This window comes from Marmota flaviventris, chromosome 16, assembly GCF_047511675.1.
Source record: "Marmota flaviventris isolate mMarFla1 chromosome 16, mMarFla1.hap1, whole genome shotgun sequence".
Taxonomy (NCBI): domain Eukaryota; kingdom Metazoa; phylum Chordata; class Mammalia; order Rodentia; family Sciuridae; genus Marmota; species Marmota flaviventris.
Genome location: NC_092513.1, coordinates 13,806,954 through 13,833,742, shown reverse-complemented (window position 1 = coordinate 13,833,742; position 26,789 = coordinate 13,806,954). Strand labels below are relative to the sequence as shown.

The window sequence follows — 26,789 nt, the reverse complement described above, 5'->3', positions numbered from 1 at the left end:
ACTCATAATTTCAAAACTCATTTATGTTGAATACCAAATCTATAGAACTAAAAGTTTTTTTAAAAAAATTCATACCAAAGTAAGCAAGAAAGGACCCTATGTATACAATTCAAAAGTTTTCCTCTTATGTTTGGGTTTCATTGTGCACCTTGATTTATCTCTGGGTCAACACTGATTTATCAATGGTTTACTTTCATTTGAAAATTGTTCCAGAGCCGGGAGCAGTAGCACACACCTGTAATCCTAGCAACTCATAAGGCTGAGACAGAAGGATTGCGAGTTCAAAGCCAGCCTTAGCAAAAACGAGGCACTAAGCAACTTATTGAAACCCTGTCTCTTAATAAAATACAAAATTGGGCAGGGGATGTGGCTTGAGTGCCCCTGAGTTCAACCCCCGGTGCCCCAAAAAAATAAAGTGTCCCAGAGGAGCTATGAAAGGAAGAGTAAAACATTACAGAGTGGGTAGAAAAAACAATTCACTATATGGAAAACTTATGAAGTCCTATGTTTATTTAATAACGTTGTCTTTTATGTATTCTCTTTAGCTTTGTGCCTAATAACAACTCTTTTAAATATTGTCATGTGAAAAAATATATAAACTGATTACTTCTTATCCAACTTGACATTATATAAACATTTCATTTACAAGACTGTGCCTGTTTTCAGGTGCTTCAATAAGACCTGTGAAAATGTAATATAATACATGCAAGCCATCCACCAGAAACAAAAAAAAAAATGATAACCACATTCTTATTTTACCTTTTTAATTCTGAAAACTAGAATTAATGCAGAAGTGAGGATAAATGGGGATTTCCAGGTTGAGGTGCACACTGTCCTTAAGTCCTTTTCAGTATAAATCTGTGATTCCTGTATAGGCATACTGTGCTTTGTTTCTCCCCAGTACAAATAAGAAAGTTCATTGTCAACTGATTACTCTTTAAAAATTGGAAATGCTTTAATTTTAATAAACATTAAAGCATTTATCACATGCAACCAAAATTTAATTGTGTATATGGTTATAAGTGTGGGTCTCTTTAATCATAAATAACATTTATAGTAGTATCTGTAAATGATGAGCAACCACCTGAGCTGTAATTGTGTGCATTCTTCAGTTCATACAGAGAAGTAATATTGGAGATGATCTGCTTCCATGTTTCCCATAATAATCTAACATGTATAGGAAAGAGGATACCTTCATGCCCATTTAATGAATGTTATTAACAAGTGGTATTCTACATTAATATTTGTAAAATATTTGAATCATTTGATAGAATGATACAGATAGAATCTTTAAAAAGTAATTTAGTTCTACTGTTCAAAAGTGCTTCCAAAACCAGCACACTCACCTCTGGGACTTTCCAAGCAGAAGTTTTAAGTACTCTAATCTCTTTTGAAAACAGAAGGGGGTAATATTGGAAAAGCGCCAGAAGTAAGCCTTGGTACTTCTCATGAAGTGCCACAGTGAAAGTACCTTCTCTCTCAAGTCAGTTCCTTTTAGCAAAATCACATCTCCTCCAGCTCTCCTAACCACTGCTTTTCCCAGCAAGCCTGTCTCCACAGAACATAGGCCAGATAACCCCATGCTATTTCATCTGTACTTAGGATCATTCCTATACATTCTTCACCTAGAGGTTTTTGGTTGTTTGCAGTGCTGAGGCTTATGCATGGCAGGCAGGGGATCAACCTCTGAGCCACATCCCCAACCCCTTTGTTGAGAGTTTTAACATTCACTTACCTAGAACACAACTCTTAATTAAAAATGCAAAAGTATTGGGCTGGGGATGTGGCTCAAGCGGTAGCCTGCTCGCCTGGCATGCGTGGGGCGCTGGGTTTGATCCCCAGCACCACATAAAAAATAAAATAAAGATGTGTCCACCGAAAACTAAAAAATAAATAAATAAATATTTAAAAACTCTCTCTCTCTCTCTCTCTCTCTCAAAAAAAAAAAAAAATGCAAAAGTACTTTTTCCTCTATGTAGACCTTCCTGACTTAAAATGGTTAGGCTTATGACCTTTTAGCTTCATCATGGTGTAAAAGTGTCAGCATTCAATATAAACTGTACTGGGAATTTTGAATTTTGTTCTTTTCTACAGTTTCTACAGCTAGCAGTATACAATACAATCTTCTCTTGCTGTGCTGGGCAGAGGCACCAAGCTGCAGCTCCCAGTGAGCCACCAGATCAAGAAGGTAAACAACCAACACTCTGCAAGTGTACTTCGTTGCTTAACTATGACATTCAGTGGATTAGGTACAGTCAATGCATTTCAACTTATACTATTCCTAACTTAGGTATATTTTGATGTAACCACAGCATGCCTCAAGGAGCATTTACAATTTAGAAACATCAAAAATAAGAACAGCACCTTCTTCTTTTCCTTCTGCAACTTACCCAATGTTAAAATTTGGGTGCTTAGTGAGGCAGGACTGACCCTCTAGAGTCAGACAACCAAGATGTGAGTGCCAGCTCTGCCATTCATTGACAAGTGACCCTTGGCAAGTTATCAACCTCTCAGTGCCTCAGTCTTTATCTGTTAAATGAGAGTAACATATTCTTCACAAAGTTGTGATGGTCATATGTGACTCTTAAATATGCTATTAGTCTTTGCTATTATTCTTTCCAGAAACTTCTTTATTATTTGCATAATAAAATCACATTTATGGTTGTTGTTTACAAACATGGGATGATACTGTTCTGTAACTTGCTTCTTTTACTTACTATATATATCATCTTTCCAAAATGACTTAATTTTCTTCAATAGTTGCATTCTATTTTAATATTCCAATGAACCATATTTTCAACCATTTCTCTATTAACAGACAAGCACATTATTTTCCTTTGTAGTTTTATAAAAATCTGACAGTAAACATCCTTGTGCTTCTCCCTTTAGAGACTGACATGTTAGATTCCAAGATATGGAATTGCTTCATCAAAGTATATTGGCATTTTAAATTTTTTAAGTCAACACTCCCAGATTAGTTTCCAAAAAGCTTTTGGAAACTGGGCAGTGCACCAACCAACCTGAACAGTAAGGAGCTGAAAAGCCAGCAGTGGTGTGACCACGGTGACACAGGTGGAGGAGGCAGAGATGGAAAGATGCTGTTGTAAGTTCTTACAGCACACATAAAGTGGCAGATAACTTTTATATGCAGATTGTGAATCCAGAGCTACCACTAAAACACAAAAGCAAGACAAGATATGGATAAAATGGGCCACCAGTGGAGAGAAAATGGAATCCTAAATAATAATCCAAAACAAAGTAGGAAAAAAAGAAAAAGAGCAAAAGATGAAAGAGAAAAAAAGCAATATGGTAGACTTAAATTTCACCATATAGAATCACATTAAATGTGAGTGGTATAAATAAATGCTCCAATAAAATCGGAAAACTGGACAAAATGAAAAGCAAGACCCAATTATATGCTGTCACTGTAAACAGGCATAAATTAAAAAGAGAATCAGATATACCACGTGTTATTCATAAGAAAGATGATGCGACTGTACAATTAATAGACTTCAGAACCCGACATCTGACTAGTTCTACATCAGAAAGGAATGCCCTGGCTGCAGACCCAAGGGAAGTGGTGCCTGGGACCCACCTGAGCTAGGAGGAGGCGGGGCCGAGGCAGGTGTGGTGACTGACAGCCGGAGAAGGAGAGGCGGGAGAGGCAAGAGGAAGTGGCTCTGGACAAAGCCACTGTGAAGGGAAGACCAGCTATGTGAAGGAGGGCTTTATGAAGCTTTGTGGACGGTGTATGGTGTTGATCCGTTAACCGCAGTCACTGAAATCTCGTGCCTCGGTGGTGGTGCGCCCACCTTCGCAAAGCTTAGCCAGGAAGGGATGGGCGCTCTGGACCGGACCCAGCCCGCAAGGCCGGGGGCGCAGGCAGGCAGGGTCTGGTAAAGGTGAAAGACGATTAGGGCGAATGGCCGGGTCAACGCGCCACCAGGAGAGCCGAGGGTAGGGGTTTCCTGGGCTAACTCGTGCACTCTCGGCGACTGACCACCTGGGCCATCAGCGAAGGAACCAAAGGAGACATTGAGCACGGTCAACCCTCCCAGGACGCCCTGCCTTCCCTGACCTCCCCTGCCAGCGCCCTGGGTGCCGCCGCACACGCTCCGCGCTCGGGCACCACTGACCGGCACCGCTCGGCGCGGCCGGTGGAGGGCGCAGGGCCAGCGGCGGCGCCGGGCAGGTGCGGAGCGGGGCGGGGCGCAGCGGGGCGTGCCGACTGGAGCCGAGGACCGAAGCGCCGTGGGGCCTCAGAGGCCGCAGAGGCCGCGGCGCCCAGCCCGCCTGCACCGCGCCATGGCCCCGCGCGCCCGGCGGCGCGGCCCGCTGCCTGCGCTGCTGGCGCTCTGCGCACTGTTCACCGCGCTGCAGGTAAGGAGCCGCGCCGCGCTCGCGCGGCCCCACGCCCTCTCGGGAGCTCAGGGCAAGAACCAGGAGCCGGGCGGCGACACCGCTGAGACCAGGGGATCGTGCGTGGCACTCTGGCTCCTCTGCCTCCAGAAGCAAGAGCTAAGGCTTTTGGGGGTGGAGACGGCGGAAACTTGGGTTTTCCTGGAGGTTAATGGAGGTGGACGGTGGAAGGAGGGAAGGCGAGTGGAGACTACTGGGGCCCAGAAGGAGGAGGTGTGCCGGACCCAAACACTAGGGCACCGGCTCTTCCAGACGCCTCACTAAATCTCAGACTTTGATGGTTCCTTTTGATGTCATCCAAACTCTTCTTGAGCACCTACTAAGCGCCTGGGGCAAACAGATCCTGCAGAGACACATAGGTATAGAATGACACCCGATGGGAACAGAGAATGCGCGTGAGGAAAATCCAGGGTCCAGACAACCACCGCGTCTGATATTAAAGAGGACATCTCTCAGGGTTCTGCTTTCAGACCCTTTGAGCCCTTCAGGACTACTGGGTCACTAAGTTGGGTTACACACCCTTCCTTATCTCAGTTTCCTTTACACTAAAGAACAGAGCAATCCCCTCCTCGGGATGCTGTCCTGAGTGTACAGGGACAGAATTTAGAAGGTTCTTCAGAAAAACTGGCGAACTTACTTTTTTGTGTCCTCCAAACATTGGGTCCACCAGTTCAGTTTCTGGTCCTGAATAACCATAGAATCACTTGTTCTCGGAAACTCTTTGACCAAGTTTAGGCAAAATCCTTTTTTTGCAATTGGAGAAATCGGGGTACCATGATATGCTTCAAGACAATATTGGTGCCAGAAACAGGGAGCCCCGCTCTCCATGATCTCAATCTGGGACTGGGCTGTGCAGGAATGCATAGAGGCCCACAGAGGCTAATCTCACGGTGGCCAAGGCCCTTCTGAGATTCCCAAGTCCGGGATGCACAGGGCCTCCCTGATGTCCAACTGCAGCTCGGTGGAGTAGGCAAATCAGTTCTGAAGAACCCACCCACCACGCAGCCAGATATGAATCCAGAAAGAACGCTGAATCCTTTGATCCTTGAATCCAGGGGTGGGTTGCCTTTTGTGGGAACCCCCTAGGGCCACCCTTACCCGCATACTTAGGAGCACCTCATGACTGATAAAGAGCTTCAGTCCCTTGGGCTGGGACTGGGGCTCAGTGGCAGAGCTCTTGCCTATCATGTGTGAGGCACTGGGTTTGATCCTTAGCAGCATATAAAGATAAACAAAATACAGGTATGCTGTCCACCTAAAACTACCAAAAAAAAAAAAAAAAAAAAAAAAAAAAAAAAAAAACCTTCAGCCCTGCTAGCAGGGCTGCTTGATATTGAGTAGCAGCTTCCCAGACATTTTCTGCCATCCAGGATTTTCAGAAGATTTCTCCCTACAGTTATCAAGTAGGTACTGATTTTCTGTCCTGGAGAAGAGCTCTATAGTGCAGAAAATCTGGCACACCAAATACTGTACTAGAAAAAATCATTTATTCCTGAAAGTTACTCAGAAGGAAGGGTAAATGTTGGTGGTTTTCTTGGTTTCAGCAGTTTGAGATTTCCCTTCTTGATTCAAATTGGCTTAGGCTTCTGTTAACATCTGTCCATAGCAGGGCACTGAGTCCTGTGTACTTGGAGACCTACATTTGGAGTGAGAAGAGAGGAAAAAGCCAGTTTAGGTGAAAGCCTTGGCAAAAATAGTGGGAATGTGGTGAAGACGGAAGCAGAAAGTTCTAAGGATGATTCATTGTCATTTCCAATCATATGGGTCTCTTAGGATGGTTGAAGGAAAAGGAGGAGGAAAAACCTAATGGAATTTTTTCATTTTAAGCCTTTCAGGTGTTGCTTAATTAAGTGTTCAACAGGTTGAACAGGGTGCTACCTTATTTGAACTAAAGGAGTAGGGCTTCAGTGAACAGCTAGCCACCTAAGAAAAACTTGCCTGGCCACGCAGCCAAAAGGCATCTCCTATTGCTTTTGAAAAACTACATTCGTACCTAAGTGTATGACATGCTCTAGGTTCTAATGTTAATAGAAAGTTCTATCAAAAGAAGTTTAATTTTCAGAGTGAATTTTCAACAAGTGCTGTTTACCCTGTGTTTTCCTTTAAGCTGTTTAATTATGTTCACTTTCTTGTAACAGGAGGCATATTTTACTAAGACTCCCAAGAAATCAATTGGGAACATGTGCTGCTAAAATGCAGGTTATAACTCAGATGATACCATAGATAATTAGGATATGCATTTGTAAGCATACCTAAACTTCGGCATTGGTCAGTCCCAATCAAACAACACAGGGATGTTTTTCCGCTTTTTTAAGTTTGTACACAAGGTCACCTGGGGAAATGCATTCTTTCTGGAAAGTGGGGCTAGATACAGTGTTACAATATTATCCCCCAAAGACACTGTTGGTTACAGGCATTCCCTGTGTTCAATTACTGCACTTTGGTCAACCTGCTCTTTTAATCCCAAGACTCAGGACCTTTACTGGCAATCCAGGGCAGTTGTTAGTGATCACACCCTGGGCAGGTCTTGAGGAACTGCTTAGTTGGGGAATTGATTGTACAAAGTAAAGCTGGCAAAAACAGCCTCTGGAAAGTGAATTATGCTGGGCACAGTGGCACGCACCTGTGATTCCAGCTCTTCAGGGGGCTAAGGCAGGAGAATCAAAAGTTCAAGGCCAGCCTGAGCAATTTAGCAAGACCCTGTTTCAAAATAAAAAATAAGGACTGAGGTTGTAGCTCCGTGGAAGAGTGCTTGCCTAGCACGTGTGAGGCACTGGGTTCGAGTCTCAACACCACATATAAATAAATAAAATAAAGGTCCTTCAACAACTAAAAACTATTTTTAAAAATAAAAAATATAAAGGGCTGGGGATGTGAATCAGTAGTAAAGCACCCCTGAGATCAATCTCCAGTACCAAAAAAAAAAAAAGAAAGAAAGTGCATTTTGTGCAAACATTGTACATTTATGTCACATTAGATTCAAACCTACCTGGAAGGTTTTAAGTTTTACTTTTTTTTTTTTAAAGAAAGAGTGGGGGAGAGAGAGAGAGAGAGAGAGAGAGAGAGTTTTTTAATATCTATTTTTTAATTCTCGGCGGACACAACATCTTTGTATGTGGTGCTGAGGATCGAACGCATGCCAGGCGAGCGCGCTACCGCTTGAGCCACATCCCCAGCCCCAAAGTTTTACCTTTTAAAACATTTCTATAGGGCTGGGTTTGTGGCTCAGTGGTAGAGCACTAGCCTAGCACATGTGAGGCACTATTCGATTCTCAGCACCACATATAATCAATTAATTAATTAATCAAAGGTCCATCGACAACTAGAAAAATATTTCCAAAAAAATCCTGTAATTCTCTCTCTGTCGGCTTGCATTTATGACTAAAAATTTTTTTAGATATAATAAGAGTATTTACCTTTAATTGGTTTTTACGTCCATCTTTCCGATGGGTTTCAAGTAAGGACATACAGACACAGACTCTTCCTTAAGATAATTGACGATGCGCAGACCTAAGGGCAGTTGCCCGCGTTCCCGGGACATTTTTTAAAGAGTGTAAAACACTGCGCTGGTGAGAAACAGGACGAAGACATCATTGTGTCTTCACAGGTGCCACGTGCCACAGTGTAGTGGAGAGCACAAGGAGAGGGAAACTGCCAATGTAATAAAGCAGCCTGCAGTGACAGGAGGGCAGAGGGCAGGGCGGGAAGGCCCAGTGTGTGCAGATGGAGGATGGTAGTGAAGGGTAGGTGGGGAGGGAGTCAGGGTCAGGGAAGAAGTGGTTGGAGAGGTGGCCGAGGAGGAAGGCTTGCCAGGTGGGGAGGACAGTGAGAGTGGTCCAGGGGTCGTGACTCCAAGGGAATCCTGCTAGAAGGAAGCCACTTATGTTCTGACCTCTGGGCTACACAGAGCTCTTCATTCAGGGGCTCCCAGCAAACAGCTGGGGCGTTACACTTTTACAGTTCTGCAATAACTCTTGTATGGTCCTTATTGAGGTGGTAGGGGAGACAAATAAAAAGCAGATAGGCCAAGGGCTTTGGCAAGGCCCGTGGGGCAAGCCCTGGAGGAAATCCCCTAGGGTGGGGCTGGGCTGCAGCAGGTGGGTGCTCCAGGCCATTTTTCTTCCTGATGCCCAGCCCGTCCTAGAGGTGACTTGGATACGGATGAATTCCCGCTGGAGAACACACATGCTTAAATGTGGGATTTTAGTGCATTTGGCTGATAAATATTTCAGATGCCTCCCCTGTTATTTCCTTTCCACCACCTCCCCCCAAATGGCCAGTCTGTGATAGGAGGAGCTCCCTCTCTGTGATGATAAGGAACTATGAGTCTGCCTTTTCAGTTATCTACCAGTCCTTACACCAGGAAAACTGAAACAATAAAGATGTGTCCCTGAAGGTCAATAAATCAGTGTTTTATGAGGCCATGGAAAGGGGAGTTCCAAACCTGGGCCTCCTTTGCAGAATGTTGTTCTAAGAAGATGTAGTGAGAACTTTATCTGCCATGTAGTAGTAAAAAAATTTCCCTCATTCTATTTGCCTATTTGGGGAGTGCATGAGGAAAAAAGAAATAGTGTTTTCTCACCTGGTGTGTCCAGTGGATTCTAGGATGTGTCTGGGCTCCCCCACGCCCCCTGTGGATCTGTATCCTGCCCTGATGGTCCTCAGCTCTCCAGGTGATTCACACCCTGGGGCATCTATCCACTGGCCAGGTGGCCACCCCAGCAGAGCTGTGGCCTGTCTGCTGTCTCCTGCCCCATCCACAAGGGCATCATACCTGCCCCTGAGCCCACGGGCCTGGCTTGGTGTGCCCCAGACCTGGATGAGTAAGCTTCTGCCCCGTGGGTAGTTTTTCCCTGAGCACCATTCTGTCCTCTCCCTGATTATAGGAAGGCCTTTCTCTGTTTCCCACTAGGGCAATGTGTGGGCTTTCTTGAATATCCACTGCTAGACACAGTTTAGGTTTTTGCTTCCAAGCACAGAGCCTGAGGAGACCAGGATGGAGCATGGGCTTCACCCAACAGGCTTGGTCCCTCTGAAGTTCTTTCTTCTGAGGTTGGAAGCTGCGTGGGTGTTGAGGGAGGTTCCGCACAGCTGTGTTTTCTGTCCTGATTCTGAGAGATTCTCTGAGTCTGTTTCCTGCCAGTGTTCCCCGGGCAGCTCCCTGTATGTCTCTGTCACCAGAGGGCTGGCCCCGGGCCGCTGTTCTCACAGCAGCACGTTCCAGTTGCAATGTGCTTTCAGACTAGAAGCCCAAAGGGGCCCCTGTCAGCAGGCGGAAATCACGTCCTTTTTAGCTGTGATGATAACTTTATATTTCTATTTGTTTCGTTGGCCACCATTAACCTTCGACCTTTGCTTGTTGGGGGTTGCCACATGCAAGACATGGCTTTCAGTTCAGAGCTGGAAGACTGCAGGTGTGTTCAATGCAACGAGTTCAACACCCTCTGCCTATGTGACACTCTGCAAAAGGCTAGGAGACACAGACTAAGGACCACATCCCCTGTCCCCAGGAGATTCAGATTGCAGACAGTGAATACACAGGACACTGTTCCTGGGAGCACATCAAAGTGTAGTGGGCACACAGGACAAGGAACGGTGACCTGAAGTGTCGCAGATCTCCCAGTCCTCCTTCCTCGTAGTTGTGCTTGTCCAAAGCACTGCAGAAAGTGCAGAAGAGCGACAGCTGGGCTGGGCTTCCAGGGTGCTTCACGTGGTGGTGGGAATGGCGGGGGGCCTAACAGTGGAGTGTTTTCAGGGAGCTTTAGAGAATGCAGCAGAGGAAGGCAGAAGCCTGCGCTCAAGGCTTCATGTGCAAGCAAAATAGTTCAGATGTAATCTTGCTGCACCTCGGGCCCAGGAGGGACATGATCAGATTTGTGTGTTATGGGGAGGAGCATCGAGGGTGGGGCCCAAGGCCAGTAAGGAGGCCACTGCCTTGGTTTGTGGAAGGGCTAGAAAAGGCTCAAATCAGGTCAGGGCCATGGTGTGAGAAGAAGCTGAGTGCAGGGGTGACTTCAGAGGTGCTAGGTGCCCACAGCACGGGTACAAGAATGTGGCTCTTTAGACCTATTTAGGCGCGGGGGCGGGGGGGAATAAAGACATAACATTTGCTAGGACAGAATAGGTGACCATTTGGATTATGTTTTTCATAGCTTATTAAGGAAGCTGCTCTCTTAGTCCAGATCACAGTGTTGTTCAGGTTCAAGGGAAGGAGGACTTCCTCCCCAGGCACACAGAAGAGGGTGAAGCCACTTCTGCAGCCCCTCCTGATCATCTTGCTGGGAGGCAAAGGCAGAGTTCCTTAATGTCAAGGAAAACAAGCTAAAAGCCACGCGAGTGTGCATTGGGCACACAGGATATTTGTGTGTTCTGGAATTCAGAGAGCCATTTCCTGGCCCAGGGTGCCTCAGCATGAGGACTTCAGGGTGGAAGCCGGAGCTAAAACTGTCACTGAACAGAGATAAGCAGCCAGTGATCCCCACCGGGCCCAGCGTTACAGCAGGTGTGACCTGACCCCTGGTCTCCCTGCTCTGGCCTCAGATAGGTCACCTGCCCCCGTAGGAAGCAGTGTTTGTGTTGGACCCACAGCTTGGCAAAAACTCCTGGCTTGCGAGTCTGTTTTCCTGGAGGTCACTGTTGCCCAAGTGAGTGTTTCCCTTCCTCGTGGACCAGCCCCTGTTAGACTCCCCACCATACAGAGTCCTAACCCAGCAGGTGACACGGAGGCCTGTCTGGTACAAGCAAAAACAGAGCTGCCAGGTTTCCAAGTGGCCGGAAGAAAGACTGCCCAAACTATACTTTCAGTTCATCAGAGTAATAATAACTTATTACATTTCCTGTGCAGAGCATTGAGAGTGCAAGAGCCACTTCCTTATGCCATCAGAAATTTGAAGACTTTCCATTAAAAATGAGGAAGAAAAACTCTAGCTTTTGGTGAATGTGACAGCTAAACAGGGCAAGTGGGGAAGAGGCGTGTGGTATTGCCGAGGGTCCCGTGAGTGCCGCAGTGCCCGCTGGCCTGGGTTCTGGCACATCTCCCAGGAGGGAAATGAATACATATGCATATATATGTTAATATATATACACAAATATGTATAAAATATATAAGTATGTAAGCCATATTTATTACTTTGTCCATTGTAATTACATCTCACTTGAAAGGGTGCCACTTGGTAGCTCAAGCAGCCGCCAAACCCATGTGCCACTTAGACCAAGATAGATCCTAAAACTTACAGGGGCTGACAATCTGTTTGAAAGAGATTATTCACATCCGCCCTTGCTAACCCATGTCATTGTCTAATAATTCCTAATGTCAGGAACTTCCTCAAAGCAGACCTGAATCTAACATGTCACAATTTGACCTCGTTTCCTCAAATTTGTTCTTTAATAGGATAAAGACTGGTTGGTCAATGTCTTCTTTATTTTAGAATTTCTATTGCTGAAGATTGTTAACCCACAACTTCCCTTTCTCCAGGGTTATTCATGCCAGTTCCTTTAACATCTTTGTGAGATTTTTCTCCTTCCAACACAGGGGATAGTTATTTTATATATACTGGCAAAATATAATCTTAATCAAATAAGACCCCACAGGGCATGGTGGAAAGCATCAGGGTCAGGACCTGCCCCCTCTGGCCCGGGGGCTCGGGATCTCCCATTCTTCTTTCCTTCCGAAGCTCTGCTAAAGACAGGCAGGCAAGATGTGGCGAACAGGTGGGACGATGACCTTGAAGGGGAGGGTCGGTGGGTGGGGTTCCACCTGGTCCTCGAAGGGTAGATTCTGAGGGGCAGCGAGCTCGGGGAGAGAAGAGGCACAGGTGGGGCAAGCAGAACAAACCTGAGAAAGTCCTGACCTGCCTGACACCAGGGTCAGTGGGGGGCCTGGGCAGGACGAGGCCAGCTGGAAGAACTGCAGCTCTGAGCCCAAAGGGCTGGGCAAACACAGCCCAGGAAGTGGGACTCTGCCGTAGGCCAGCAGCTCTCCCAATGTGGTCCCTGGGCAGAGCAGCAGCACCGTCAGGAACCCACACCTACTGAATCAGAAGCGCTGGGGGTGGGCATTAGCAATCTGTGCTTTAATGCCTTCTCCGGGCAATTCCGAATAAGCTCAGAACTGCTGCCAGAGACCTTGGGATTCTATGGAAAGGTTTTGACCCCAGCTCTAAGTTAACAAGGAGTATGGTTAATATATTTAAAGCCCCTTCCATTTATTGAACCCCCTCTGTGTGCCAGGATGCGCTAGGTGCTTTCTCTCTCATGCTCATGTCACCGTGCGGGGAAGACAAGGACACAAAGCAGGGGGGCCACGTAACCTGCCTGAGTTGGCACAGCTAGCAGGAGAGAGATGGAACTCCTCCCAAGCGCCTGCGCTAGTGGCCATGGTCTTAACCCCTGTGTTTTGTGTATTTGTTCAGCAGCGTGCTGCACTGAGCCAAGCCCCCAGCCCCGGGCCTTAACCCCTCTGTAGAAGAGCTTTGCACAGTTGCTCTGTGATGGAGCCAACCTGGTGCAGAAAGGGACCTCTTGGAATGGTGGCGGGGAGCGAGATAACCAGTCTGCATTTGTGCTGTCTACGAGGGGACGTATCCATTGAGGGCTTTCTACAGCCATTGTTAGGCAGAAAAGAAAATGTTGTGTCTTCTTTAAGGCTACTAGAGATAAAGGACGGACCCCAGGAGCATCTTCAGCACAGGCTGTGTGTGCCAGTGATCCCTGACTCAGGAGGAAAACAAGTGTGACACGCTGAATCATTCCTGCCACTTCCGGAAGCAAGGCACCTCGGCTCCTCTCTGCCCTCACCCCACCCCCGCCCCCCCCACCAGCAACAAAGGGCCCAGACTTGAGTGCCTCAGCCTGGACCTCAGCTGCCCACAGAGGCCCAGGTTCCCTCCGCTGGCATTTATCCCACTCCTGTCCTGCCAGCTGCCTGCCAGGCTTGGGGGCTGGATCTAGGGCAGCCGAGCAGCCTAGAGTCAGTTTGGTCTCATAAGCTTTGGGAGATAGTTCCATGACATTTTTCAAGGTTCTTTATGTCGTAGTTTTACTATAATTACAGTGAATCTGGAGGCACCTGCCTTGACCCAAATGTCCTAGACTCTTATTGTTGCTGTCTTTGCCATGGTACCTATCAAAGCCATTTTCTGTTATTGACATTTTTTTTTCAATTCCTTAAAAGCTGTACCCTAAATAGTAGGGGACAGGTCAAATAAGAAAAGGGTCAGAACACACTGAGCCTTCTGGGTCCACTGTCAGTCTAGAGCTTTGGCTTGCAGTGAGATAGGGGGATGCCCCAAGGATGGGCTGAGGACAACCTGGTACTGCTCAGGCACAGTGCCCAGAAATCTAGAAACGGAACCCAGACCTATGGCAATGGAAGGTGAGACAGGGCAACTGAGTGTTCAGTGGGGACATGTGTGCACTGGAACACAACTTCGTCTTGAATCCTGATATCTTCCTTCCTTTCTTTGTATTTTCTTTGTTCCTCCTAGGGATTGAATGCAGGGGATAGTGCATTACCACTGAGATACATCTCTAGTCCTTAAAAAATATATATATCTATATATCTATCTATATCTATATCTATCTATCTATCTATCTATCTATCTATATATATATATATATATATATATATATATTGCACTTGGACACAATAACTTTATTTTATTTATTTATTTTTATGTGGTACTGAGGATCGAACCCAATGCCTTACACGTGTTAGGCAAGCGTTCTACCGTTGAGCCACAGCCTCAGCCCCCCCCATCTCCAGTCCTTTTATTTTTTTATTTTGAGACAGGGTCTCACTAAGTTGCCTAGGCTGTCCTTGAACTTGCAATCCTCCTGCCTCAGCCTCCCGAGTTGTGGGGACTACAGGCCTGTGCACAGTACCCAGCAAACCCACTAATTTCTAATGGGCACCAGGTTTAAAAGTGAAAAGGTGGGATCATAAAAAGTCGCCCCCTTTTGATGGCCAGGTTTTTCATGTTCCAGTCAGAGTCCCTGTGACCAGGCCATGGGGGTCCACTTATGTGTAAAATTACAAATGACCAAAGCACCAAGATGCCCACCCATCCTCTTAGCTGTGCAGAGCAATCCTCCGGCGTGGGAGTGCAGAAGTGATGGTACTTGGCAACTCTGTGCCCAGAATGGATCCAGGGCAAGAGCCACCTCCAGAGAGATGTCCTCAGAGGGTCAGGCACCAAGAGGCCAGTGCAGCTGCACTGTGGGTGGGCAGCTCTGTGTTGCGTCCCCATTAAAAGCGAGACTTCAAGCCCTGGAAGAGATTTTGCATCTTGATGTTGTGATCCCCTCTCCACGGGGTATCTGATTTTGCCCCCAATTGGCACAGTCTTTCCACATCATGCTTGGGAATGTGAATTTGATTCAGAACTAGTTGGAAACTGTTAGGGTCTCCTGTAAAGGGAAGTTGTGAGGTCACATGGTCCTTTGGGGAAAAGTACTCACTCGCTTGGTTCTGGAGCTCTGCTGCCCGCCCAGCACTGCTCCACTCTGCTCAGTGCTGAGCTCCTCCTGAGCACGTCGCTCCCTCCCTCTTGTGAGGATGCAGGCCTAAAAGAAAGCCAAGTCTCCGACCTGGTGCCTGGCACATAGTAGGTGTTTCCTAAGGGTCCATGGTGTCTGTATTCAGTGATGGGAGGAGTGATTCTCAGTGCTTATTATTGAGAATGTGATAGTGTTTGAGATTGTGAGAAGGCTCTGGTCTTTGACATGAGCAGGCACACACAGAGCCAGGTGCCAGGGCCTTGGTATGCCATTGAGCATAGGGTGACTGGGCACACTGAGTCTGAAGTACCCGGTGGGAGCACTTTGGAGATATCTTACTGCAAACATTGGGGAAGATGGGGAGGGTGTGCTAAGGACCTGGTCACAACTCTCGATCTACCAAGAAGAGCAAACAAATAAAAAATTATTATGGAGTGTCAAAGTGACTGGGGTAGGAGAAAGTTCAAGCAGCATGAGACCCCGTAGCCCCACAGTCTAGGGCTGTGCGAGGGGGGGTCTTGGGTTAATCCAAGATGGGGCAAAATCAGTATTTCGCATTTCAGCTTAATAGTTGACCTGAGCCTCAGAGGTTGAGCAGCAGGGCGGGAGCCACTGGGAGCAGTGGGCTGCAGGATGTCCAGGCCAAGGAGCCTGGGTCCAGCAGCTGAGGAGAAAGCAGGAAAAGTGGCAGGAGGTGAAACTGAGGTGTGCGGGGCCTTGTGCACCTTGCACTGCAGCCGGACCACAGGTTGGCCTTTCACATAATCTCTGACCTGGCTACTCAAAGACCGGCAGCCCGTGGGAGCCGGTTAGAAATGCAGAGTCTCCGGCCCCTCCCCAGGCCCCAGACTGAATCAGAATCTGCATTTTATAAGACTTCCTTGTGATTCTGTGGCACATGAGAGAAGCAGTGGATTAGGAGACGTTATGGAAGGGGAGGGGCAGATAAGAGGGGTAATTCCTTCTTTGGCCACTTTAGGGGCTCATGGCCTTAGCAGTTGGCATCCACAGAATGGAGGAGCAGCCTGGAAGGGTCCTGGGCCTCCGGCACACCAGTGTGCTCTTGGAAGACGTGCACACAGAGGGCTGACTTTTACTACAGGAAACAGATAGATCTTATCTCGAATGAGTAAGAACTTAAAAAAAAAAAAGGGGGGGTGGGGCTTTCACCAGGGAGAAAAAAAGGAGCACTGTGGAGAGCCTGTGGAGGTCATGCAGAGCAGCAGTGGGACAGTCAGAGCCATCCTGACGATTGTGTTCAGGAAACAAACCTTCCCTGCACTTTTTTTTCAAGTAGCTCACAGCTGCAAGCTTTTTCACTTTCTCTCTCTAGAAAACAAAGAAACTTGCCATGAAACTTTTGAAATGCAAAGTGATTTCTCCATTTTCACTGGGGCCACATGTTTTCTTTTCAAGGAGTGGAGCATAATATCAATGCATCGTGAGGAAAGTAAGAAAGAGAGTGGGCAAAAAGCAAAGAGCTTTGATAAGTCCAAAGCAGATCTTCCTGTTTCTTCTTTAAGGAGCATATCTGGAATCAAGGTGGTCAGGGGAAAAAAATGCAGATGGGCCCATCAGCTTTGGAAGTAAAAAGCAACTTCTAAGGCAGTATATAAAGTTAGTTATCTAATGTTTGCTAAATAAAGGTGAATATGTCAAAACTTCTAATAGACTACCGTTGCTCCATATTTTTAAGGGTATTTTTTGTTTAGTCAAACCTGACCAAGTCATCTTTTTCTGTGTGTGATATCTATTTCAAAACATATCATTTGAAAAAATGGTTAAGATAACAAGTTTTATGTTATGTGTGTTTTATCACAATGATAATTTTTAAAAGTCTTATGGCAAATTGTCTTAGTCTGTTTCATATTTCTATGACAAAACACCTGAAACTGGAAACTTTATAAAGAAAAAAAAGGTTTATTTGGTTCACAATTCTGATGGCTACAAAGACCAAACAACATGGTGCTGGCATCTGGTGAGGGCTCTCTGGCTGTGTTACATGGCAGGTGGCATTACATGATCAGAGTGTTCCCAAGAACTGCAACCATCAAATGAGTTTGGAAGAAGTTATGTGTTCAGAGATGAAGCAAAAGATCCAGGAGGGGCCAGGATCACTCCTTTATAATGACCTGCTCTCTTGTGAACTAATGCACTCCTCTGAGACCCAGTGCACTCAGGAGATCAGCACTAGTTGCTTCACAAGGGCAGTCATGACTCGATCACTCCCCACTGAGCCGCACCTTTCAATACCACTGCATTAGGGAATTACACCTCCACTCCAATTTTGGTGGGGACAAACCACATTTAAACCACAGGCATTCCTCCGTGGTGATGAAAACATAATGAAGTATTATTCAGCCATAAAGAAGAGGGAAGTTCAGGTACATGACGCAACATGAATGAGCCTTGAAGACATTTTGCCCAGTGACATAACCAGACACAAAAGGACAGATGCATTGTGACTCCACTCAGATGGGGCACACAGAGGAGTCAGTAAAATGGTGGTGGCCAGGGCTTGCAGGAGGAGGACTGGGAGCTATTACTTAATAGTGGCAGAGCTTCTGTGTGGAGTGACAGAACTGTTCTGGAAACAGAAGGCTGTAGGATATTGTTGAGTTGTACACTTAACATGGGTAAAGCGGCAAATGGTGTCTTCCATGTCTTTTACCACAGTAAACACTTTATTAAGTTGAATTACCCTAAAGTTAAGAAAAAATGGCAAAGGATAAGCACAAAAAGGAGATGACGTTGGTGTCTCCCAGCAGAAGGCAGCCTGAGGCCGGGCTGAGCGCTCCCTTGGCCTCCCAGGTACCCCTGTGTCTCTCTGTGCTGTGCTCACGCCAGCTCTTTCCTGACCCTTCCCTCTCTGAGGAGCCAGGATCCCCGTTCTGATTTGTGCCCTTTCTGAATCTCACAGTCTTTGCAAAATGGTTCCCGAGGCTGCTTAAATAAAGACCCTTCCTTTCCTCCTCCACAGCCTCTGCCCTTCCCTGGATCCCACAGACCTTCCTGAGGCTCCTCTTCCTCCCACCCTGTCCCCCTGCCCGTCTCTGCCCTTCCCCCTCCTTCTCCTCCTCAGTCTGGGCTCCTCCTCCCATGCATCCTTCACCACCAACACCCCTTTCCCTCCCCCTGCACCCAGCACATGAGAAGCCCATCAGAAGGTTTGGACACCAGTTAGAGGGTCCTGGGCCATGATCCCCTTTCCCGTCTGGGATCATCGAGGGCTGAACTCAGGGGTCTTTCCAATGCACCAGTGCGTGGACTGTTGATCTGGAGCGTTGCTTGCTTTCCTCTCCATTTCTGTGGCTGTCAGTCCCCCAACCCAACCCCCCCCGTATTAAAAGCTGGAAAAGCAGGCGCATCGGCAGGCGCAAGCCTGTGATCCTGGCAGCTGGGGAGGCTGGGACGAGAGGATCATGAGTTCTAGACCAACCTCAGCAACTTAGTGAGACACTGTCTCAAAATAAAACAGCATTAGGGATGTAGCTCAGTGGTTTTAACCCCCAGTGCCATAGGGGGAAAAAGAAAACCTACAGGAAAAGAAAACTTCAAAGGCCACAGATGGGGCCATCCTTCAGTCTTGCTCCCAGCCAATGCCTTGTGCAAGAAAGTGAGAGGCAAAGATGACTTTGATGGTGTCACTGCAGCAAAGCTTTTTAAAAAGATCCAGGCTCTCTATTGTTATGCCCTAAACTAGACCAAACCTTGTTTTCTGGTCCAAGTTACGAGACAGATTGTTTTTTGAGGTGAAGGTGAATGAGTTTGGCAACGGAATGACCGGCTTTATTATTTGTACAGTGAGTGAATTTACTCGCAAGCGCTGTGGGAGGCTGGTGTCGTGTAGGGAGGGGTTCATTCACAGTGTAACTTTCAATGGCACCAGCAGGAGGTGACCACCTGGGACAGTACCTTTGGGTGGGAGTTTTGAAAACTCGTTTATCACTAGACACGTTCACACTTCACAATGCCCCACATCCTTTAGTGGCAGGCCAATTGTAGTTTTTGTGACAGTCAATTTTCTTCATAATCTTCTCATATAAACTAAACAGATCTTTTTGAATCATACTAATCACTTGAGTCTCACTTTTGACAGATTTTTTTTCCCCCTGAAATCAATTCTATTTTAAATACTCAGGGAGTTTTCTGCTAAAGCCTCCGATTCTCTGTGTCCACTTCCGTCATGCCTCAAACCACATACCTGGCTGGTGTGACCTGGGCTCTCCAAGTTTCCAATAGCTTCTTTAGTACACTGGTCTCCACGTGGAGTGAACACACCCCAGGGACTTTGCCAGGTGATGCATTGGGGTGCACAGGTATCTCCCCCAAATGCTGCCCTTATTCTGTTTGTGTCTTTAACTTATAACATAGCATCTTGCTAGGTGCCTCCGCAATGTTCCGAAGTACAAAATGCAAAGTTTTGGTTTGTACAAAAGAAAAATGAGTCTGCTCTTTTCCTCTGGGTATCTGTAAGGTTGAAATTCTAACTTCATCTGAAATGAGACTGTCTAGGAGGACATTCGGTCATAACTTGGTTAACGTCTAATTTAAAAGAACTCACCCACAGATAACATCTAGCAGCAGCTTTATCAGCAGACACACCGAGAAGACTGTCCCTGCGTGCACCCAGGTGGCTCACACAACCGGCTGAACCCCAGACACAAAACCACGGAAGTGACTTGGATCACTTGTCAGTGATTCTGAGCAATGCTTCAAGTTTTTTATGCCATGAAAAAGCATTTTTTAATTTGAAACCCAACACGCTTTCCTAATGCATGCACTTCCCCCGAGTCATGCTGCAACGCTGGGTCCTGAACCCTGGTTTGCCATGGCCGCGTTAAAAATAAAGAAAGATGGTATGCTCAGGGAAAACCCAGCCTTTGGGATCTTTCTGAGTCTCTGATACAGTCTTCTTTCTCCTTCCTGTAACCCTCAGAGAGTGACTGACTGTAAGTGATTTCTACTTAATTCTGCTCAGGTGTGCACATGACTACTCCCCCCCCACACCCCCACCCCGCCCCGCCGCTCCCCTTGGACTGCAGACCTCACACTGGGGGCATCCCTCACTTCTCCCAGCAACCCACTAGGAAGGTGTTCAGCTTCAAAGTGACGAAGCAGAGCCTTAATATTGGTGGAGTAGTGTCACATGCCAAGGCAGAGTCATTTATATCAATTATCACATCTGATTCTCAGTGCAGGGGATGGGGCACAATTATCAGCCCCATTATACAGGTGAGGGGACTAAAGATTAGAATTGGCTTTTTGTCTTTCGCCTTTTCGTCCTCAAAGAGTAGAAATGTAGACAGTTTTGTTACAGAAATGCCAAGCATTCTTTTGTCTAGTGCAAACTGGAAGCCCAATTGCAATCACAAACCCAAGTAGAAAAATCGCCCTGCACTGAAGCCCACCCTGCCTGGCCTTTACAGCTGTCTGGCCAGACTTCATTCTGTCCTGGCAGGTCACCTGTATCATGTCCTCTCCTCCAACTGAGCTCTTCTGGGCGCTGTCCTTGTTCACTACAATTCCTATATTGTGTCCGATCCAACTTGACTTTAGTTAGTATTTAATTATGCTTTTTTTTTCCCTGAAGAAAACAATTCTATCTAGTTGGGTGCTGTGGCGCCCAGCTGTAATCACAGTGACTTAGGAGGCTGAGGCAGGAGGATAACAGGTTCAAAGCTAGCCTCAGCAACTTAGCAACTTAGCAAGGCTAGAAGCAACCTAGTGAGACCCTGTCTCAAAGTAAAAAAAAAAAAAAAAAAAGGAGCTGGGGAGGTGGTCCAATGGTTAAGTGCCCTTAGGTTCAATCCCTGGTACAAAAAGAAAAAAAAAAAAGAAAAGAAAACTGCCCTAACTTCTGAGCCACGAATGATCCCTGTATCATTTCTACTCTCTGTTATAGAACCAAGAAGCATGATGTTGGATACATTCTTTCCGTTCACAGACATGACTCTGCATATGCTCAAGAACAGGTAGCTAGTACTGCTCAGTGGGGGAGCGCTCCCTAGCATGCGCAAAGCCCTGGGTTCCATCCCCAGCACCACAAACACCCCCTGCTCCAAAGCTTCAGGACGGTATCTGGAAACTTCTGCAGGAAAGCTGAAAAGCTCTTCCAGAATTCCCAATGGAAAGGGTGACTCTGTGACTCCCTGATTGCCACATTTGTGAGGGGAGAAACTTAGACCTTCTCTCCGATCTGTCTTCTCAACAGACTGAGAAAAACAACATTCAAAGGAGTGGAGAAAAAACAAGGGCATGGGTTGCAGGTCACCTGGGTCTTTGATGCTACCCTTTGTTGCTTGGCTGTTTGTTTACTTCTAAGGCAAAGTGCCTAGGAGAGCATTGACTTCTTAGCGTGAGACTCTCATGGAAAGGAAGCTGCCTTTGTTCTGGGGACCCAGGTCACTAGTCATTTTTTTATATTCTCTCCTGGCTGGGGTTAGCTTCAGTAGTGATTTTCTTGAAGGGTTTTTTTTTCAAGGGTGGCAGGACTATTAAGTGAAGTGCTATTTTCACATTTAATAGTCTCTCTTAACAAAACCACAGAGTTCAAATCTACTGTAACATTCAGAAATTTGATACCATCCTTTCTGAAATTATAGCCAAATTCTCAAATATAGTCATGAGTGATGTCTTATAAAATCTGTGGAAAATCCCTCACTTGTCCTTCTGGGTGAGGTTCTTTCCCTCTTGATTTGACAGAAGAGGCCAAGTCTCTCTGCTTTGTTCTGTGTCAGCATGAATTTTCAGTGGAGCAAGAAAGTAATCTTAGTGTCCATAATGGCTTTCCCTACAGTCAGGCTCATTAGCAGCATGAAAAATAGATGTTGAAGTCAACCTGCTCTGTAGGACCCTAAGTACAGACCCACTGGTCCCTGTCGCTCTGATGGCAGAAATCACGTGTTCCCCCAGCGTACAGTTTTTCAGAATGAGCTCCAACATGGCTTTGTGTAGTGAAATAAATCCACAGAGCTTATAAGGAGAATTTAAATTTACAATTGGTCATCTCCCATCCCTCCTAAAGCCTTGCATAGACTGTAGACATGCTTATCTAGAAGATTCTGTCAGCCACTGAGATAAACCGCAGCCTGTATGTCCTGAAACAGAGGTCCCCAAGACACAAAAAGACACTTGAAAGGGAGGCCGAAAAGATCAAATAAATCAACTGCATCATTATCCAACTTTGTAGAAATCTGTAAGGGGGATTTTAAATGTGTGGAAGATGTTTGCTATGAACAGACTAATATTCCTCTTTGATTCAGTAACGGTCTATTAGAAAACAAAGGTTATTTGGTGTAAGTTCTGTGAGTCAAATTGAATTTATTTTAAATTTTTTTTTAGTTGTCAATGAACCTTTATTTTATTTATTTATATGCGGTGCTAAGGATCGAATCCAGTGCCTCACACATGCTAGGCAAGCGCTCTGCCACTGAGCTACAACCCCAGCCCTGAGTCAAATTGAATTTTTATAGTTTATTGATCAAAAACTATAGTAAGGCTCTGTCAGTACATGGCTGCTTTGTATAAGACTTCTGATTTCCATGAGTCAACTTATATTTCCTCCAAACACAAGTCCTGGAAGGAGACTTGGTCCCTGCCGGTCTCTGAGTCAGTAATATAAAGAATGGTCTCCCAGGTGGATCCCAGATCAGTTCTCTTCACAGTTATAGAAAGACATGCAAGGTGGGGGAGAGAGGAAAGTAACATTAGGAACACAGCTCGGAGAAAGGTAGAGGGAGGTGTCCCTAAGTAGGCTGTGACGCCTTCTGAATGTTGTATCATGTGACTATATTCCCAAGAGAATCGTTGGTTCTACTTTATTTGCTTCATGAAGACAGCTATGGTTCAGAAGACTTGACTGTCTCAGAAGGAAACAAGTGCATCGTAAAGAAGAGCCAGAAAAAATTCTAGATAATCACGAATTTGTACATCTCATCTTGGCCATCCAGGGCCTTCTGTTGTACATCTTGGAGAAAGAGGCCACTGCAGGTGGCTGACACCCTCACGCCAGGAGCTGAACACCTGCAGCCTTCCCTTCCCCTGCTGAGGCCCTTCAGAAGCCTTGGCAGGAACAGGAATTTGTTGGGTTTATCACTTTACTGTGAGGCTGTCGATGATAATAGCCATCACCTGGCAACCAGAGGGAGCTTGGTCTTAGAAGGTGAAGCAGGTCCCAATTCTGGGCAGCTGGAGGGCAGGGCAGGGCTGCTTGAAGGTCTTGGGAGCCTGGGGGCTCTCAGCGGAGGCTGGTGGGCAGGGCAGCCAGGGGAGAGAGGGTGGATCTGAAAACTAGAATCCTGTAGGCAAGAGGAGGAGTCTGGCTGTGTGGGGCAGGGACCCACCCATCTGGCTGAAGAACATCTGTTCATTCACACAAAAAGATGACATCCAGAGGGTGTATCTAGGAGGCCATCTGGACACCAGGAGACCAGCCTCAGGAGATCCCGTGCAGAATAACAGGAAACCAAGCCCAAGCAGGTGGGACTCAGGAGACCATCTGGGACTTGGGAGCAAGGAGAGAGCCAAAATGACCTGCAGCATCCAGGCACGGGTCCCTCAGTGCCCTGGACCCACAGAGACCCGTTGGAGGGTGAGAACCAGTTTCCTAGTTGTCACCAACACAGAATCTGTCATGCAGAGAGCAACAGCGAGCCTGTTTCTGGGACCCGAGCCAGGGATCTGACTGAGGCCAGCCCAGGATGGGCTGCAGATGCTGCACGGGGCTTGGGAGCCTGAAGGTCCTCTAAGAAGGGGTCCGTCTAGAACAGGTCACTAGAGTGCAGGGAAGGAAAGTTGGAGGCAGAGAGCCAGGAAGGGAGGGGAGAAGGGACAGTAAAGGCACAGGAGGATGTGTGGCATCATCGAGAGTTCTCCAGATTTTAAAAAATTCTCAAAAATTTATCCCCAAACCACATTTCCTTAAATATATGGATGTACAAATGTTGCCTTTTAAGTTGTGTGTGTGCGACTGGTGTGAAGGTTGGAAGGTGTGCCTCAAAGCGCATCGTATAACTAGAGAGCAGAGTAGGTTTCTGCTGAAGCCATTGCTTAAAAGAGATTAAAACCATAATTTTCTGCTTCACCGTCCCAAATTTTCCCAATGCAAAATTTCTGCTGTTCCTTAAAAGATCTGTAACCCTGTAGCTCTGTCAGGTCAACATGCTGGCTTTGGGATGGTGAAAATGTTCTGGAAGTAGAGAACGGTGCCGGTTGAACAATCATGTGAATGTACTAAAACCACTTAATGGCACTTTACTAAATTTGTGGTATGTGAATTATATCTCAGTTTTTATTGTTGTTGCTGTTTTTTGGTGGGGAGAGACATGTCTGGATGTAAAGTCATGGTAAGAAGCTTGGGAGGGAGAAGAGGGTTTGAAGGCATAAAGCTGTATAAAGTCTGTTTGAGCCTTGGGACAGCTGGTCCATCTAGAAAGTAGTGAATCCTCACTTCTGTGGCTCCTGGGTCAGGCGCTGGATGGGTGCATGAATCACAGCCACAATCCCGAAGGTGGAGGAGAAGTGTCCATGTGTTCAGTCAAATGACGTTCAACAGGCACCAGGCCTGGAGCCCAGGACAGAGCCAGTGGCATCTGACACTGCTCCTAAGTGGCCATTCCAGCCCTTTCCCCGAATTCCCCTAAAAAGCACCTTAATGGTGTGTCACAGAGACAGAGTACGTGCACATCACACAGACCCCGCTGTAGATTTCTCCTGGGCCAGAAGCAATTGATAACCTTTGTTGTCTGAAACCTGCCGCCCACGCACTCATCCTGCTTGCGTGCTACCAGCATGCACCAGTCCCAGGGCTCACGTCAGGCCTGTCAGACACAGTCCTCATCAGCCACATTCAGTTTTACCATTTCCATTTCCCTCTGCTTGTCTCTCCCCTGCGAGTGTCCATCGCCATGCTAGGCTGGAGAAGGACGTAGCTCCTACGGGGAACAGCTTCCTGTAAAAGAGAGAGCAGGAGAGAGAGGGGTGATGACCACTTTCGTCATTCTTCCCAGTTCCCTCTGGGCTCCCTGTCACCTGGCGAATGCTTGGAGAGCCTTCAGTATATATCATCTGGTTTCCATGAGGTGTAATAGCCAGGCCCAGGAAGTAAACCAATTTAGTACCCTCCCGGCACACCTGGCCCCAGTAACCTGTGGGGACATTATGGACCTCAAAGTCATTGTGTTCCTGCCCCCACTTGCCAGGCCAAGGGAAGTCAAACAGGTCCCTTCCCAAAACCGACTCAACTGGCCTTGGGTTTCCTGGGTTGAGGCTTTCTTTTCTTTTTTAACATTTATTTATTTATTTATGTATCTTTAGTTTTAGGCAGACACATTATTTTGTTTTTATGTGGTGCTGAGGATTGAACCCAGTGCCTCATGCATGCTAGGCGAGTGCTCTACCAGGGAGCCACAACCCCAGCTGTGGGTTGATGCTTTCTTTATAAAAATCTTCCTCCCATCATTGAGGTATTTTGAAGATTCATGGCTTCATCCAAGCCATGTCATTTCTGTACTTTCCTTCCAACCTTTCCAACATGCAGATGGTGCCCTCCTTGACCCTGATGGAGCTCTGAGCCTTAACTCTCCTCTCCCCGCACCCTCTGCTGACATGGGGCTACGGACAGAATGATGGTCTCATGTTGTCTCCGACCCCAAAGGCCATTTCAGACCTCGCTGAGTCTGTCTGGACTGTTCACCTAGTCTACAGAGTCTTCCTTGCCCCTTGTGTGACCCCCACCTACCAATTCCAAGAAAGGTGGTGAGAAGGAGGCTTTCCTGCCAAGACCTGCAAGACTCCCTGGGGACTACAGGGGACTTGGCCCTTTTGTTTGTGGCTTTCTTTTGTTTTACTGAGACAGGCAGATTCAGAGATGATTATTTTCATTTGTTTTAGTTAGCTTTTCCATTGCTGTGATTAAATCACTCTGAAGAGGAAAAGTGTATTTTGGTTCACATAGTATTTGGGTTCCATAGCTCTGGACCAAAGGTGAGGCAAAACATCATGGTGGAAGAGTATGGCGGAAGAGTGTGGCGGAAGAAAGCAGCTCAGGACATGACAACCAGGAAGCAAAGAGAGAGAGAGAGAGAGATCTTCCCAACCAGGGACAAAATATAAACCCCAAAGTCTTGCCCCCAGTGACCCACCTCCTCCAACCACACCCCACCTACCTGCAGTTACCTCCAAGTTAATCCATATCAGTAGACTGATCTACTGATCAGGTTCTAACTCTCATAATCCAATCATTTTACCTCTGAACATTCTTGTATTGTCACACATGAACTTTTGGGGGATACCTCCTATCCAAACAGTAACTATATCAGAATTATACTGTTTTTGACCAGAAAGAAACAGTGGCTCAAAAATGCTTCATTAACCTTATCCAGAGTACTTGAGGCAGCAAGTGGCCAAGGGTTGGGATAACCAGAGGAGTTCTTACAACACCTTGCTGTGTCCATTTAAAAAATTCTCTACCTGTTTAACATTTGAAAGCTCAGCCATATTAAACACCTTTTAAAATTCATAAGTAGCTTATAAGACCAAATTTGACATCCCCTGCAATAATCGTATGAAGGGGCCTCATTATGTTCTTGTAGTTTCATGACCAGAATTGACTGACCATCTGACTTCAGAGAATTAGGGCCAGTTTTGTATGTGGCTGTGTAAAGAACCATACCACTGTGAGCATTACTGAAATGTTTTTAAATGTTTAAACAGGTCTCAAGATAGGCTAGATTAGGGAAGTGACATTTTTGGAGGTGACAATACAAGCAGCTTATGGTATTTCTTATGATTCTTTTAGAAGTGCATTTGGTGATTCACTTTTTGTGTTATCCAGAGAGAACTTGTGTGTAATGTCTACCCAATGTCAACTT

At 46.5% G+C, this 26,789-nt stretch overlaps 1 protein-coding gene across 1 annotated transcript in view; it reads left to right on the top strand.

The window, feature by feature from the left end:
• Positions 1-26,789, top strand: part of Tnfrsf11a (TNF receptor superfamily member 11a) — a 69,927-nt gene that overhangs the window by 13,291 nt on the left and 29,847 nt on the right. The window contains exons 2-3 of the mRNA XM_027948989.2: positions 2,095-2,188; positions 4,091-4,380. Of these exons, the coding sequence (XP_027804790.2) occupies positions 2,095-2,188; positions 4,091-4,380 (384 nt within the window). The remainder of the gene's footprint in view (positions 1-2,094; positions 2,189-4,090; positions 4,381-26,789) is intronic.